This window comes from Perca fluviatilis, chromosome 14, assembly GCF_010015445.1.
Source record: "Perca fluviatilis chromosome 14, GENO_Pfluv_1.0, whole genome shotgun sequence".
Taxonomy (NCBI): domain Eukaryota; kingdom Metazoa; phylum Chordata; class Actinopteri; order Perciformes; family Percidae; genus Perca; species Perca fluviatilis.
The window spans coordinates 19,266,434-19,282,548 of record NC_053125.1 but is presented as its reverse complement, the minus strand read 5'-3'; the positions used below and the strand labels follow the sequence as shown (position 1 = coordinate 19,282,548).

At 40.8% G+C, this 16,115-nt stretch overlaps 1 protein-coding gene across 2 annotated transcripts; it reads left to right on the top strand.

Moving 5' to 3' along the window:
* Positions 1–1,092: 1,092 nt before the first annotated feature.
* Positions 1,093–16,096, top strand: klc2 (kinesin light chain 2). 2 transcript variants are annotated; one of them, XM_039822004.1, is made up of 14 exons: positions 1,093–1,251; positions 4,043–4,288; positions 4,421–4,745; positions 6,755–6,971; positions 7,068–7,257; positions 7,431–7,604; positions 7,826–7,925; positions 8,904–8,953; positions 9,197–9,264; positions 11,195–11,303; positions 11,644–11,796; positions 12,013–12,137; positions 12,906–12,963; positions 13,149–16,096. In XM_039822004.1, the coding sequence occupies exons 2-14, from the start codon at positions 4,061–4,063 to the stop codon at positions 13,230–13,232; spliced, it is 1,881 nt and encodes a 626-aa protein (XP_039677938.1). In that variant the 5' UTR covers positions 1,093–1,251; positions 4,043–4,060; the 3' UTR covers positions 13,233–16,096. The 2 variants fall into 2 exon arrangements, with proteins under 2 accessions (XP_039677938.1, XP_039677937.1); XM_039822003.1 differs by lacking the exon at positions 1,093–1,251 and adding an exon at positions 1,274–1,774.
* Positions 16,097–16,115: the final 19 nt, after the last annotated feature.

Sequence of the window (16,115 nt, the reverse complement as noted above, 5' to 3'; positions counted from 1 at the left end):
CCAAATAGTGAGATAGTGATACTTCTAAAGAATTGGATGAATAAAATTGCTTTTTATTGGGATAAAAAATTAAAACAGCATCAATATTGTATTTCAGAAGGTAATATAAAGAGTGATAGTGTAAATAAATAGTGCACATGCTTATGAAGCATGGTACACAACGGGCCTCTCACTACCCTGATGCCCTCCTTGGTCTTCAGATACCATAGACTGTACAGCACGTGTCAAACTCAAGGCCCGCGGGCCAAATCCGGCCCCTCGCACATTCTGATCCGGCCCGCATATCAATCTAGGTTCAAAATATAATTTGGCCCACCTAGTTGTGCGCCAAAAACATGGGAAACTGTTTTTCAACTTGCAATTACGTGACACTCAAAGCAGAATTTGGCTAATTTGCCAACTTTGAGACTCAGAAATTCCTACAGAACAAGAGAGTTTGCATACTCAGGCTGTGAAAGAGCTTGTTGTGAGTCAGCTGTGTGGAAGCCTACTTTGAAAATGTAATCATTGTTTTTGCTCGATTGGGTAAATTCTAGGATGGCTTTGGAACTTTTTTGCTCACTTTTTCAGAGCTGTGGACCAAACTGTAAGTGAGATGACTATGTGAGACATGCAATAACGGAGTCAAAGATATTTGACTTTTTCGATGAAATAAAAGCATGTCAATAAACTATACATGTCTGGCCCTTGATGTGATTCTCGTTTTTCAGTGTGGCCCTTAGCGAAATTGAGTTTGACACCACTGTAGGCTACAGTCTATGATACTGACATCAGAACACAAAGAGTATGAGCATAGCAAGAGGCTTCACTTCCACCTACATCCTGCTATGTGAATTAATTGTTAAATTTTTTTATTTACTTTTTGACTATGGGCTAGTCAGTGACAATAACATACAATGTAAATGCCAATTTACCTAGCTAACATATTTTTTAACCACCTCTATTAGTAAATCTAGAATTAAAGAAGATGCTAGCTGGCAGCGGCACTGTGACTATACGCATGCGCAAGATAATTTCCCGCCCCGCTTGGAAAATGGCCAACGTGATTCATCTTAATATTTTACTATATATCTTTGGTTGTTGGATTCTGGGAGAACAGCCATTTTTCGTCACCCACTTGTCACACTTGAACCACGTCACGATAACATCTCCTTTTTTAACTAAATAAAAGTGTTTGAGGGGATGACCAGCCAGTTTCGGCACGTTTAAGAGCTTCCTTGCTGTCCTCCATTGTCAAGTGGCAGTCAGTGGGTAAGTAAAGGTGAAGCACAAGATAGTTAGCTAGGAGCTCGCCAAGGCGGCTGTTAGCTAACGTTAACCGACTGACTGTCTATAATCGTATTAAACTAAACTGAGTGGTTTGGGAGCTATTTCGGTGTGCCTTGTGTTGGCCAAATAACGTGGGACGCGTGAAATGAACAAGACAGGTAATCGGTAATTCATAGCACCTACCGTTAGTTTCCTTCAAAGTAAAGCTAACGTTAATTTAACGCAAACTGACGTTAACCTCCATTGCTTTGCGTTTTGGAAATAAAAGGACCGTGATTTTTGTTTAATTGTGTAAATTTCTTCCGCACTTATAACTGCATTATCGTGTTTGGCAACCTACATCGTCCTACTTTGCGGACTACACTTAGCTATTATTTTGAAGAATACATCCGGAAGCAGTTTGTTTTGCATTAGTGGACTTGACAACGGTCTGTCTGGAGCATCACAACATTGCCCTGCTGCTTTGTTGGAGGGGCAGAAAGCATCGCACTTGTCTTCGATGAAGGTAAATATATGGATAAATATTATTTCAATGAGCATGACGTCACAGTTACATAGTTAAAATAGATGCTTTTTTTAGCAAGCTATCAAATTAAACGTTACATCCTCGGCGAGGTCCGTAAATGTGTAGCTACCTTGCAGTCACCGCTCGCCTATGTTTTTACGTATGAAACAGCCATTTTAAAATTTTCCTTATTATAATATTATCTGTGCATATGGTAAATAATGTAAATAGGTTACAGTCGCTTAATATAATGTGCATCAGTGTGTATTGTGTAACATCTAGGTGCTCGGGCCTTCACTGTTTACAAACAGTTAACATGTCGGACGCAGACATTTCAACAAATTTTCAGTGTTTCAGTGGCAATTATTTTCTGAATCGTCCGTTAAGGCGTTGTCCTTTTTAAACAGTGTTCTCTATTCTCGGTCACCTTGATTGATATGCTGCCAAGCCAAACACTGCCCCTCCCGGGCATAGGCCTCGACCATCCACCGGCTCGCTTATTTATTTGTGGCTTAAAAATAGGTAAATTAAAGATGCCTAAAGAAGTTATGACATTCATTTCGGGATACTTTTATTTTTGACTTTTCACAGCTTTACTGTCTGCATTTGCAAAAGGGGCTTCGTAAGGGAAGTGTGAATATTGGTGCATTGCAGTCAGTATATGAGGCGGACGGGAGGGGGGGTGGAGGAGGAGGATGAGGAGGAGGAGGATGGGTGAGTGAGTGAGTGAGAAACCTAGAGAGGCAGAGAGAGAAAGGGGGGAGGGAGCAGAAGAGGAGAACAGGTGCGCCTCCACCATCAAAGCAGGAAAAGAGAGAAAGTCACGATGTTGCACAATTGGCTCCTCTGTCCTCCTGCTGCCTCGTGCAACATCTCATTTACAGCTGGTCAACATTTAGACCTACATGCTCGGTATAGGAAGTGCCTATATACGGTTTACCAGATCCCTGCCTGGATCTGTCTTCAACTGTGAGATGTCTGTTGATATACGGATATTGAACTTTTTAGATATTGTTTTGGATTTGGGTTATCCAAGCATCAAGATACAGCTTGAATGTTGTGTTTTCCCTAAATGTTACATTAAGACTAAATTCTGAATTTGTCTTTGTGTTCTAGCTCAAGAAATGAACAATGAACGCCTCTGTGTTCATTACTCAGGATGACCAGTGATATATGACTAATGATTTTGTTTTAGAGACCATGTCACCCACGGCTTAGAATAAATAGCCTCTGGACGAATCATCACTCCAAACTCACATTTCATCACATGTAGTGCTTTAAAAAATTATTGAAAAGGTCAATCAAAAATTATGGAGTTTACATTCAGGTTTGTCTGGAGACTTGGTGGTCTATCGATGTTACTAGCATGAACTTTCAAAAAACATCCATGAACATTTTTGAATAGGATCCTTTACATTCGGTTATTAGAGAATTGTGGCCAAGATATATACTGAGTAGTACACTTTACAGTTAAAAAATAAACGTTCTGGTGGACAAACTATGTACGGTAATGGTTTTCTAATTTAGTTTGAACATTGGCATTTCTGTACTGAAACTTCAGTCGTCACCTCAATTATCACATCACTCTGAGTCAGTCTCTCCTAGGAACGGCAGCTCTGTCGAGTGACAGCGTCTCCTTTTAATTGGCTTTACTGGTCACTGGCAGCTTGCAGGGTCAGTTTCAAGCTCAAAGGAATCCTATTGTAGTAATATGAATGGGTTTTAACTATACATATACTACACACACACACACACACACACACACACACACACACACACACACACACCGTCCTCACTTTTCATTGAGGCTTACTATCCAAGGGGCACGCTATGAAATGGGAAACTATTATTTAGCCGTTGACCTCTTTGAAACTGTAGAGTAAAACAGAAAGGGAGAACTACAGAGCAGCATTTTTCATTTCATTCATCACTTTCCATCTTATCTCATCTGCTCTCTCTCTTGGTCTCATCTATCTCTACTTGACCTCAGTGACCAACAGATGAAGGATGTGGTTTCATTGAGCAGCACATGTGTGAATTGTGAGAATGTCAAGCAGGACAGGACATGAAAAAGACAATGCACACTCAGCAAAAAGTGTGTGTGTGTGTGTGTGTGTGTGTGTGTGTGTGTGTGTGTGTGTGTGTGTGTGTGTGTGTGTGTGTGTGTGTGTGTGTGTGTGTGTGTGTGTGTGTGTGTGTGTGTGTGTGTGTGTGTGTGTGTGTGTGTGTGTGTGTGTGTGTGTGTGTTTTCTTTTCCTTTCCCTACAGTGTGTATAAAACCAGGGAATGTCCACCATGGTGTATCCACGTGAGGAAGGCCTGGAGCGACTGAGCCAGGATGAGATTGTCCTCAACACTAAGGCTGTCATGCAGGGCCTGGAGACGCTGCGCGGCGAACATGCCCAAATCCTCAACTCGCTGCTGGACTGCACCCAGCCACCCGCTGCCCAGGAGAAATCTGGGCTGCTCCGCAAGAGTCTGGAGGCCATCGAGCTGGGCCTGGGAGAAGCACAGGTAAGCGTTCTCGTTTTTGTTTTGTTTTTTGTCATATGGAGTGCTTTTAAGATAACAAAACAAGCCAGCAATCATTTTGCCATATCGTTACAATTTCACCTAGTACAAGTTAAAGTTTCCCTTTTTCCCCAGGTGATCATCGCCCTGTCGAGCCACTTGAGCGCTGTAGAGTCGGAGAAGCAGAAGCTGCGTGCTCAGGTGCGCCGGCTCTGCCAGGAGAACCAATGGCTTCGGGACGAGCTGGCGGGAACCCAGCACAAGCTGCAGCGCAGCGAGCAGAGCGTGGCCCAGCTGGAGGAGGAGAAGAAGCACCTGGAGTTCATGAACCAGATCAAAAAGTTTGATGATGACGTCTCGCCCTCAGAGGAAAAGAGCCAGAGCTCCGGCGGCGGTGGAGGAGACACTTCAAAGGACAGTCTGGATGACTTGTTCCCAAACGATGATGACCAGGGACCAGGTCAGCAGCAGTCAATACACACCAGACACCAGACAGGCCTGAGCTGTGCTTTGGGTAACAAGATGCTAAATAAGCACACAGTTTATTGTAGGGCTGCACGTAACACGTATTCTCATTATCAATTAATCTACAGATTCTTTTCTGGATTATTCAATTAACAATTTTGTTTACAAAATGTCAGAAAATTGTATAAAAGTATAGTTTAGCCTATCCAACAGTCCCAAACCCACTTTACTATGATAAAGGACAAAGAAAAGCAGCAAGTCCACACATTTGAGAAGCTGTAACCAGCAAATGTTTGGCTGTTTTGAAGCTTTGAAGCTAATCAACAGAGCCAGAAATGACTTCTTCCTTTAAAAAGATTCCGTTAACAGGACCAGGTGACTGATACCGGAGGAGAGTAACCAGTAGTGGCAGACCAAAGGAAGAAGAGATATTTGGTTGTGCTTTGGCCTGTCAGTCATTTTGCACGGTTGACCCTTTCCCCAGTATTGACCAACCTTGCCTTGTTGCAATGTGGGATAGTTTCCCTGATGAAGGTAGATTTCAATAGACCTTTAGGTGCTTTAGGTATTTTTAAAAGTCACTCTTGGAATTTGATCATGTCCTTAAATAATTCCTAGTTTTATTTAGGTTAAAGTTGTTAGATCATACTGCACGCTGGTGTTTGAATCATTCCTGCTTCTACAAAGTTATTTGCAGGGTGAGTGAGGCTGCAGAGGCCTGAACAGCAAAAGAATCAATCCCAGTTTAAAATAATGTATGGAGTGGCAAAATAAAAGAACTCAGTCAGAGCTCAATACAGTGATGCCTTTCAGTAACATAAATGTAAAGGCCTCAACTGCCCTGGAGCCGGTAGAGAAATTTAAACTAAAGCTTGAGTTGTTCTCATGTGTTTTCATACAAGCAACCTTTTGTGTAAGTGGCAAACTGACCGTATGATATAGTTTAGATGGGATGCAAAACCCTATTTGAAGCAGGAGCTGTGGTTTGGTTAATGCCAAATTCACTGTCTAAACAGAAGCTTAGGCTTGTAAATGGATTTGTGAATCTGCGTCAACAAAGTAACATCAAATTGCAGATAGAAAAGGTCACTTATGCGATACAATGTATAACTTGTTGTTACTCTTGGTCTTTTTTAATTATTATTATTATTATTATTATTATTATTATTATTAACTGAATCCTGATAAAAGCCAGTTTAGTCTCTTTGCTTTTTATTACGTTAATTATATTTTATTCTGTTATGATGATCATTTTAGTTATCTTATGATCTTCCTGGAAAACTGATATGTGGTAAACGTCAATCATTTTCTACTAGTTTTGTAAGGAGTAGCTATTTTCTATTGTGACATAAAGTTGTTTCTCTAATGTATAAATTGTGGCAGAATAAAGGAGGGAAAGAACCTTTTAAAGGGAGAGAACAGTGAGGTGATACATCAGAGATGATTAGAGACACCTGTGAGCAGCAGCAGGGGGAAAAACTAACAAAAGCAGCATGGAGGAAAACAGAAAATAGGAGTGAGAGTGCTCCAAAAATGAGATTTTTAAATACTTTTCTGTACAGCTACAGTTTAAAATTAAAATGGTGAAACAGAGAAGAAGAAATGGTGGCTGTTGTTAAATGAACCAGTTGGATTTCCCTCAGCAACCATGTGCTGCTGGATAAGTGCTGATCCATGGAGCAGGTTCGACTCATTTGGTTTTTATCCCACGCTTGTTCTGCTCAGATCTTTGTTGGCTGTAAGTCTTCCACTTTCTACAGCTCTAAAGGCTTCTCACATACACGTACATAAGCCATTTTACAAATAACTCCATCTTGGATTTTGACGAGCATTATGGGATAGTTTGGGAACATGGCAGTAAAAGCTAGCCACCCAAGACAGCGGGACTAACAGAGAAAAGTGATTAGAAAGGAATGGAAAGAGACAGACAGTTGAAGAATTTAAAGTTGGAGAGGAAAACTTTAGGTTAAAACCTTTTTAACATCCCTCCCCTCTGTCCCACAGCCCAGCCCAGCGGAGAGGTGGCAGCCCAGCAGGGAGGCTACGAGATCCCGGCCCGCCTCAGGACGCTTCACAACCTGGTGATCCAGTACGCCTCGCAGGGGAGGTACGAGGTGGCCGTGCCGCTGTGCAAACAAGCCCTGGAGGACCTGGAGAAAACGTCTGGGCACGACCACCCTGACGTAGCCACCATGCTCAACATCCTGGCTTTGGTGTACAGGTGGGGTATGGAGAAGGAGGTGTTTTTGACAAACATTCAAAGTTGGTTTTAAATTTTCAGACTTTTAACTGCCGTCGTTCTGTTTTTGTCCTCCAGGGATCAGAACAAGTACAAAGAAGCAGCTCACCTCCTGAATGACGCCCTGGCCATCAGAGAGAAGACACTGGGGAAGGATCATCCAGCTGTGGCCGCAACCCTCAACAACCTGGCTGTTCTGTATGGCAAGAGGGGCAAATACAAGGAGGCTGAACCTCTCTGCAAGAGAGCGCTGGAGATCAGAGAGAAGGTAAAAACCCACACCACCAAGTCTAAATGTAAAAAAACAAAAAAAAAACTATACCGAATATATGGATGTGAACCATTTTGTTTGTTTGTAGCCACCTCTTGTCATAGTCTCCTATCAATAAAGCATGCATTGTCGCACCAGCAATGATGAAAGAAAAGTAAATTTGTCTCCAGGTGTTGGGGAAATACCACCCAGATGTAGCCAAGCAGCTGAACAACTTGGCCCTGCTGTGTCAGAACCAGGGCAAGTACGACGAAGTGGAGTACTACTACAGACGAGCCCTGGAGATCTACGAGTCCAAGCTGGGAGCTGATGACCCCAACGTGGCCAAGACCAAAAATAACCTGGTGGGGACATCATTAAAATGTAGCACAAATTTAAGAGGTTTTATAACTATTCCAGTCACATGGTCGTAACAGACTTGAACAGTCAAACGTTTGGCATACAGTTGTGAAAGTTTAGAGTTTTGTTTTTGCGTGTTCTGTGTTTCCTGCTCTTATCCTGTGATGACAATTTATTACCAGTTTCGAAACTTGAATAAAAGATTGTCCGTGTTGCTTCTTCTCAGGCTACGTGCTACCTGAAGCAGGGGAAGTTCAAAGATGCTGAGGCTCTGTACAAAGAGATCCTGACCAGGGCACATGAGAAGGAGTTTGGATCTGTCAATAGTGAGTAGAGCCAGTGTTCAAACGGCTGAGCCACACTGAAGTGGACATAATCACAACGTCATTTAAAGTGCATACTGTGCTGGTACTGGTGGATGTGAATTAGGGCTGCACGATATGAGTAAATGATCAAATTGTGATTATTTTGACTGATATTGCAATCGCGATATTGGAGGGAATGATAATTTTTATTTTTATTTTATTTAAAATAATAAATTAATTTTATTAATCATTATTTTCATTTTTGTTGAATGATTTATAGTGCGATTTTTGCGAGGATCTATACCAAACAGATGTTTTCTATAGTCTGTAGGATAGGATTTGTAGGCCGGGACGTCTCTGCAGCACCACAATACTTAATGCAGAATGCGTTGACACATTGTTTGCTTTTAACAAATATTGCACGCCCTCTGCGATTTGGATATTGCAGTAGTCCATGTTGCGATTTCGATAACATTTCGATTAATTGTACAGCCCTAATGTGAATCAGGCTTGGATAAGACAAAATGCAGTTTTATCGTAGGGATATTTAGGGGAGGAGGGAGTTCCCTGATTCGGAGTCGACCCCTTCCTTTGACAATTCCTGTGTTTTGGGATTCAGGTTTTGATTGGGCCACACCCTGATCCCTCCCATCGCCCCCAGTACCTCTCAGCAGGTCAGAGGATTATTTTGTGCTATCGAGGCATGCGAAGCAGCTTAATGTTGAGGTTTCCTCCCACTGCAACTAAGCCTGTGAAACCCTTATGTGCTCACATGCCCAGCACGTTACTGGGCCTTGGCAGGAATTTGGCATTGCATAGGTTTTAAAGACTGTTTGTTTATTTATGGTGAGAGACTTCACTTTGAAATTCAGGTTATCCGTGATCCTTTTATTTTCTAGGCAATGTATTATTTTCCTCATATGTTTGGTTGCTGCTGCAACTTATTTTCAGTGTTGTCATATGTGAAATGGTATTTATATATATATTTTTTTTGTGCAGATGACAACAAGCCCATCTGGATGCACGCGGAGGAGAGAGAGGAGAGCAAGGTCAGTGATTTAGACTGACCTTTTCCATTAATGCTGTTGGCTGGCAGGCAGCTATTATGGAAATGGCCTGGACATCAAAATTAGAATGATGGAGAACAGCAGACTATACAAATGACAACAGGGAAATCTTTAATAGGCTGTTTTTAATAGGGTAACGTTTCATACTCTCCTCCAGCTCTCAGCCGCTTCATCTTTATCTCCCTCTCTTCCCTCTCTCTGTATCTCTCTCGCTCTCTCTCTTAGGGGAAGCGCAAGGACTCTGGCCCATATGTAGAGTATGGAAGCTGGTACAAGGCCTGCAAAGTGGACAGGTGAGTCAGACATTTGAATTTACTGAAAACATCAGGAATCAGATGAGAATATTTTGTTAGGTCTGTCAGCATAACGCGTACATTTTTTTAATTTATTTTTTAATCTCATGCCGGCATTTATTTATTTATTTTACACTTCACTCTGCTTTGTGTCGTGCCTAACAGGCTACTATTTTGACCCTTTGCCGTACCGTTACTTATCATCAAACTGCTAAACATGCAAAACATCCTCCTGCTGCAGGCTGCAGGCATGATGGAGAAAGACCGCAGCAACAAAATTCTGAATGGCGCTTTTAATTTCCCAAAACTTCGAAAAGTCGAAAGCTATAGGCACATTGTGTAAAGCAGAATTAAAATATCACCGAAGCACGTCAAACTTTAGCTACCACCTACGAGCTAATTAACGTGACTCAGGTTGATGCTACCCACTAGCATGCTACCCACTCAGGCAAAGCAGTATTTTGGAGAGTGCTACGAGTGCTACTTGCCCACCTGTGGATGAAACTTAATCCAAAAAAATAACTACAGCTCTTGCGAAATGGGTGGCAACTAACTGCAGACCTGTCAGCATCGTAGAGGACTCGGGTCTTAAAGACATACTACGGTGGCTCATTGTTGTCCAGGGGGACAGTAGTTTCACACATACACAGCCTGTAATGACACGGAGAAAGCAGCCCAACTGGAACTGCTGCAAGGTGCTGCAAACGCTGTCTCATTAACCGGTGATCACGTCAGTGAGTAATCAAAATTATTTAGGAGCAAACTATATTGACTCTGCTAAGGATAGGGATTTTTAGTTGGGTACTTGGAGGACTTGTGCAATAATGACAGATTCACACATTTTTCTTTTGTTTACAGTCAATAAATAATAAACCAATACAAATGTTAAAGTCAAGTTCATAAAGTAACTTTCTTTGCATTCTTTTGATTCCCAATCAAGATACACTGGTAAGAATTGCTTTCCATTGTTAATATGTACTTAAAAACAATTTAATCATGTGATTAAAATATGTGCTTAACTATAGAAATTCAGTGATTAATCGCGATTAAAAAAAAAAATCGTTTGACAGCCCTAATATTTTTTTAATAAAATCGTTTGCAAAAAAATCTGAAATTGTTGATAATTTATATGCAAAAAAAAAGTGTGCACTCGTGTCAGCAGGTAAAAGGTCTGCTTAAACCTGTCATTGGTGGGGCTCCTATCAGAAGAATTGCTATTTTCTATTGGCCATTTTTAAGAAAGTGATCCATACCTGTACGAGGAAATTATAAGTCATTTTTGCATGGTTCTGTCAGTCATCTAAGAAGGGGGAGCAAAAAAATATTAAAAGAATAGAAACCCAAAAAGCATACAAGCAACACATCAAATAGAAGTATCCTATATAAACAGACTTTGGAGTGTTCAGGTGTGTGAGTACTTGTACAGTCTCAGTACAAATGCATTGTAAGTAGTGTTGCTGTAGTGTTGAAATATAAATATCGTGTCATCAGTGCCTTTTTTAATATTGCAGTGTACCCTGGGAGACCATGAAAAATGTAATTTTGTATACATTTTAAGGATGCCAACATTGGACAAATTTACAATTTACAATTTTTTTTTTTTTTTATCCCTAAAAAATAAATCATTTGTTGGGTTATCAGGTCCTTAAAGCAACATTAGAGCTTGTTTGTTCTCACCTCCATTCAATTTGTCTTTCGATCTAATTCTAATAAAAGGAACAGGCGGGATGTGTTAGTCTAACCTTGGCTAGACTAGACAGTAGTGCTGTATTACTGCTGCAATTCCCAAAAATCTTTGTTTCATTGAAGGTGAATGGAACAAAGATTAACTTAGTTGAGAAATACCTTATTTTTTTTTTCTTATTTTTTTAACAAAACATATGGTTACACACATTTAAATATGGTTACACATTTTTTTTTTTTTTTGCAGCCCCACAGTAAACACAACCCTCAAAAGCTTGGGAGCTTTGTACCGTCGCCAGGGCAAACTGGAGGCAGCAGAAACACTGGAGGAGTGTGCCTGCAAGTCACGTAAACAGGTACTGCTCACACACAGGCTGCTGCATGACCGGCTGAATTACTGCTGTTAGATTAGTCGTCTGGGTTCTTTTCTACGGCATGGTCAGTTAAGAAGCCTGATTAGTTCAACAGGCATTCCAGCTGTAATTTATTAGCCAATAACTATGATTTAAAGATCAGCCATGAAGCTAATGTGTGTACATTGTAGTAAAGATTGTAGACATGCTGTGCGAGCTATAATCCCTTTTAATCACTCTTCTCTGACATTTTTTTTTTTTTTTCGTCTCTTTGGGTTTGTGTGTGTCTTCTCTCTCTCTCTCTCTCTCCCCCTCCCTCCCTCCCTCCCTCCCTCCCCCCCAGGGTATTGATGCCATTAACCAGAGTAAAGTGGTGGAGCTGCTGAAGGACGGGGGGGCTGGAGGAGGCGACAGAAGACACAGCAGGGAAGGAGTCAACGGGCTGGGGGGACAGCGGGGGGAGAGCGAGGGCGACGAGTCCGCTGAGTGGAACGGGGTCAGTTTTAGTACACCAATTCATTACTTAAACATTAATGGAAGTATTAATAATTGTGTTAAGTACATGGCGCAAGGTCAACACAGCTTTGCACACAAGGCAGTTATATTCCTATTAGTCAGTCTTTCTAGTCTGACGAGCCTCAGCTGGAAATCTGCCTAATATTTAATGTCTCCAGCAAACGCTGACCTGGTATTATGTTTCCTCTTCCCTCAGGATGGTAATGGGTCTCTGCGTCGCAGCGGCTCCTTCGGGAAGATTCGGGACGCCCTGAGAAGGAGCAGCGAGATGCTGGTGAAGAAGCTGCAGGGGAGTGGGCCGCAAGAACCCCGCAACCCAGGGTAGGATTTGTGTGTGTGTGTGTGTGTGTGTGTGTGTGTGTGTGTGTGTGTGTGTGTGTGTGTGTGTGTGTGTGTGTGTGTGTGTGTGTGTGTGTGTGTGTGTGTGTGTGTGTGTGTGTGTGTGTGTGTGTGTGTGTGTGTGTGTGTGTGTGTGTGTGTGTGTGTGTGTGTGTGTGTGTGTGTGTGTGTGTGTGTGTGTGTGTGTGTGTGTTAATATTTGTGTAGTCTGGAGTTAAGTGTACCACTGCAACTAACTAAGTTTGTCAAAACATTGTTATCACGAGGTCCACCGATTTGGACCCTGTCCATCCGCTAACGCAGGCGAGTGGATGTGGCTGAAAAGTTGACCTTGTGATACATTTTTTGTTAACACAAAATTTAGTCGGTTTATGACAAAAAAAGCAACAAATACTCACATGTGAGAAGCTGTAGCCTGTAAATTAATTTCTTTTTTTCTTTTTTTTCATGTTATGAAGCCGACTAAGTGTTTTTTGGTTATAGTTGTGTGTCTCATGTTGGACTCAAAGATGTAGAGGCATTGCTTTTCTTTTAGTTTGGCCCTTTCAGGCTTCCCCTATTTTTATACAGAATATAAGAGCGTGATACTGTATGATTTAGAACATCCTTCAGCTGGGCAATTTAACAAAACTGGCTGTTTTTACACAAAACATTAATGGAAACATAATTTTTAGAACTTTATTCTGATATGCTGTTAATGAGTTTTTTAATGGTTTTGGCTCATTGTTTGATTGTATTGTTTTTGCTCAGAATGAAGAGAGCAAGCTCCCTCAACTTCCTCAACAAGAGCACCGAGGAGACCACACAGGTACGAGGTCACTCCTGCCACAGCACAGCACAGCACTTGATTTAAATAAAATGTTGCAAAAACTTTCATATTGCAATATATTTCCAAATCTTTTATATTGTTCAAACTGTTAACAGATTAAAATAATTAACTAACTTCCCACAAAATATATTGTCCAGCAGTAACATTAACTGGTCTGTTTTTAGGACGCCAACTCCGCCCTCTCGGACTGCAGGGGACTAAGCGCCAGCAATGTGGACTTATCCAGACGCAGCTCCCTGATTGGCTAGAATGAGACAGGAGGTGGGACTCAGGAGAGACAAGAGTGGCCCGACGAGGAGAGGCTGTTTGCAGCTTGGTTTGATCAAACAAACACACTTAAAGCTCAAAGCGAGATCAAACACTTGCACCTGCAGCATATTTTTTAAAGAACACTGAAAAAAAAAAAAAGCATTAACACACTAAGCGTCATCCTGTAAGACACGGTCGCTGCTGCTTCGCTGTACAAACCGCTGACATCGATCACAAAAGAGAATATTTAGATACACATTTATCGGCATGCTGCTTACTAGAACGTGGAATGTCTGCACCTGAACGCCTCGTTTTTTTCGACTCATAGCACCGTAGCAAAGCATCGTGTCCACATCGTGATGAGTCCGTCTCCTTGATCTGACGTTAACACCATGTGCAGACACTCAACCTTAGGTAGGCTAAATGTACTCCGGTTTCTTTTCTGAGAGAAGCATTATTGCACTCTGTATATTTCACCAGTAGCATGATGGTAAAAATGGTACAATAAGCTTAGATTTTAACAAGGAAAGCAGATGTATTAAATAGAATACAAGCAATCTTTGGAGATTTTCAAAAAGAAAAAGAAAAAAACATTAGCACTAACCATTTAAACCTCACTTCTTGCCTTTTTTTATGTATATACAGTTTTAAATTATTTGATATCATTCTTTGTATATTGTGCACATGATTTCTTCTTTTTTTTTCTTTCTTTTTTTTTTTACACTATTGGGTCTCGGTTGGGAAAATACAACTTATCTGAAGGGGGAAGACTGGAAAAAGGATAGAAAGAGGGAGGGACGGAAATATAGAAATAGGCACTTAGTTCATGGTGTCAGTGAAAAGGTTGATAATGCTGATAAATTTAGTACCTCAATCACTGAAATCTGTTGACATTAATGACAAGGTTTTAAACTTTTACAATGCACTTTGAGCACGATGATACTCTATATGCTGTATGTGGTAGTTTCCACGGCATCCTCTACAGGCTCACAACAAGACAAGTTTGTTGTCGTGCAACAGTCGGTCTCGCGAGAAATGGAAAAGGGCCAGAAAGTTAATTTGAAAGTTACGAATAAACCTCAGTCATTTCTCATAAACCCTCCTATATACTACCTACTGTATGTGGAAGCTTACTTAAACACTGTAATCATTACTTTCAGGTACCTTTTCCTCACTTATGCCACGAAAAACCTTCCAGGCTTACAGCCATAAGTCTGAAAGATATTGAAGGAAAAATGCTGTGAAATTTACATATAATTTGTTTACAATCATTAAATCAGGATATCCAAGGCATAATCAACCCTCATTAAAGAATATGGGTAACTATCTTATCAAAGCTGATGCAGTGCATCAACAATAATTAGTTTACTTTCGTTAACGCAACTCCTCTTGTGAATGCTTTTTTTAATTTTATTTTTCCTTTTATTTACTTTTGCTGAATATGTATCACTTTGTACGAAACAATCCTCAGTGTGACGTTTTTAATGCTCACCAGGATGGGCTTCATCAGTCGAAATCAAACACTCGCTGAAATCTGACTGTTGACCATCCGTCCTCAATGAATTCTGTTGATGCGTGTTCTGTTTTTGGATTTTAGCCTTTATGTTGAAGGTACTGAAAACTGATTATTTGAATGTTCAATTTCATGTCGACTGTGGGGGTCTGGGAGTATTTCCACTGGATATTTGTGTTGTGCTGTTAGACCAATACCAAGAGGACTGTCCACAGAATGTATACATCTTATTGTGTGAAATCAGGCTCTGCAAGTTTTGGTATCACTTCCTCAACTGTGATCAGATTGTCAAGTACTTGCTGTTTTTGCTTTATTTGTAAATTTTCCTCCACCTTGCTGTTACGTTTACCAGGCCAACAAAAAAAAAAAAGCTTCATTCTTGACAACCTGAGTTTGATTTCAAAGATAGGAAGACGTAGGTTTGTTGTGAAGGCATTTTGTCAACGATGGTGCATGCACACCATCGCCATATGCCTAAACAACCTGCAGTCCTTCTTGAAATCCCCTTTGATGAAGTCGCATTGCTAAGTCTAAAAGTGCTAGTTATTCTATCAGCTTCTGATTGTGCTGGATGTGCGAGGTGGTGCAGGTTTTGGATCATGAAGAAGAAATACACGCACGAAGAAGAGAAGGAGCAAAGTAAGTGTGTTAAGCAGGAAGGAGTCGGTGATAAAAATGAAAATAATGGAAAGTGCTTTAAGATGTTACGGGAGGCAAAGTGCTTTAAGTGTCGTCCGCAGCAAATAATGTACAGAGTTATCCGTATACAACCTTTATATGTATGTTTACTGTATGTCACTTGTGGGAAACAATCTCAAAACCACATAGCTGTGTACAAAAGTTAGTGCAACACTAATTTGTAGTTTTAAGATCTCTCAGAGTTCCTTTACACGTCATAGTGTAATACCAATACTAAGCAATTCTTCACTGTATTAATCAGTCCCTGAGTTAGTTCAGTGTCTTCTGGAAATTTCTGAATTTCTCAAGCATCTCTGAATCGGTATTAATCGCAAACTCCATAAATATATAGACATTAACGCACTAATGTTGCTCAATAAAACAGCTGAGAGAAAAAAAACTGACACGGTTGTAAATGTTTATCCTGAATCTCTGTTTCAGGCCGATTTTTGATCCAAAGCTTCAAAGATGGATCAGATCTTTGTTTCTCTGATGTCCAAATATTTCTGGAGCTCTGTGAGTTAACTGTACTCAGAGCCATAGATTGTAAATGTTGTGGGTGTGAGAGCCTTGTATATGTGTGGGGACTCTTCATTCCAGCTCCTATATTGCTGACCCAACCTAATGTGTATTTTATTAAAGGTTCAATAAATACAAACTCCACTTTTCAAACAGATTCTGTCTTTTCGTC

Excerpts from the sequence above, each read along its gene's own strand:
- klc2 (XM_039822004.1), top strand. The coding sequence starts at position 4,061 with ATGTCCACCATGGTGTATCCACGTGAGGAAGGCCTGGAGCGACTGAGC. Across the intron at positions 8,954-9,196 it reads AGGAGAGAGAGGAGAGCAAG|GGGAAGCGCAAGGACTCTGG; the intron begins GTCAGTGATTTA and ends TCTCTCTCTTAG. Across the intron at positions 9,265-11,194 it reads AAGGCCTGCAAAGTGGACAG|CCCCACAGTAAACACAACCC; the intron begins GTGAGTCAGACA and ends TTTTTTTTGCAG.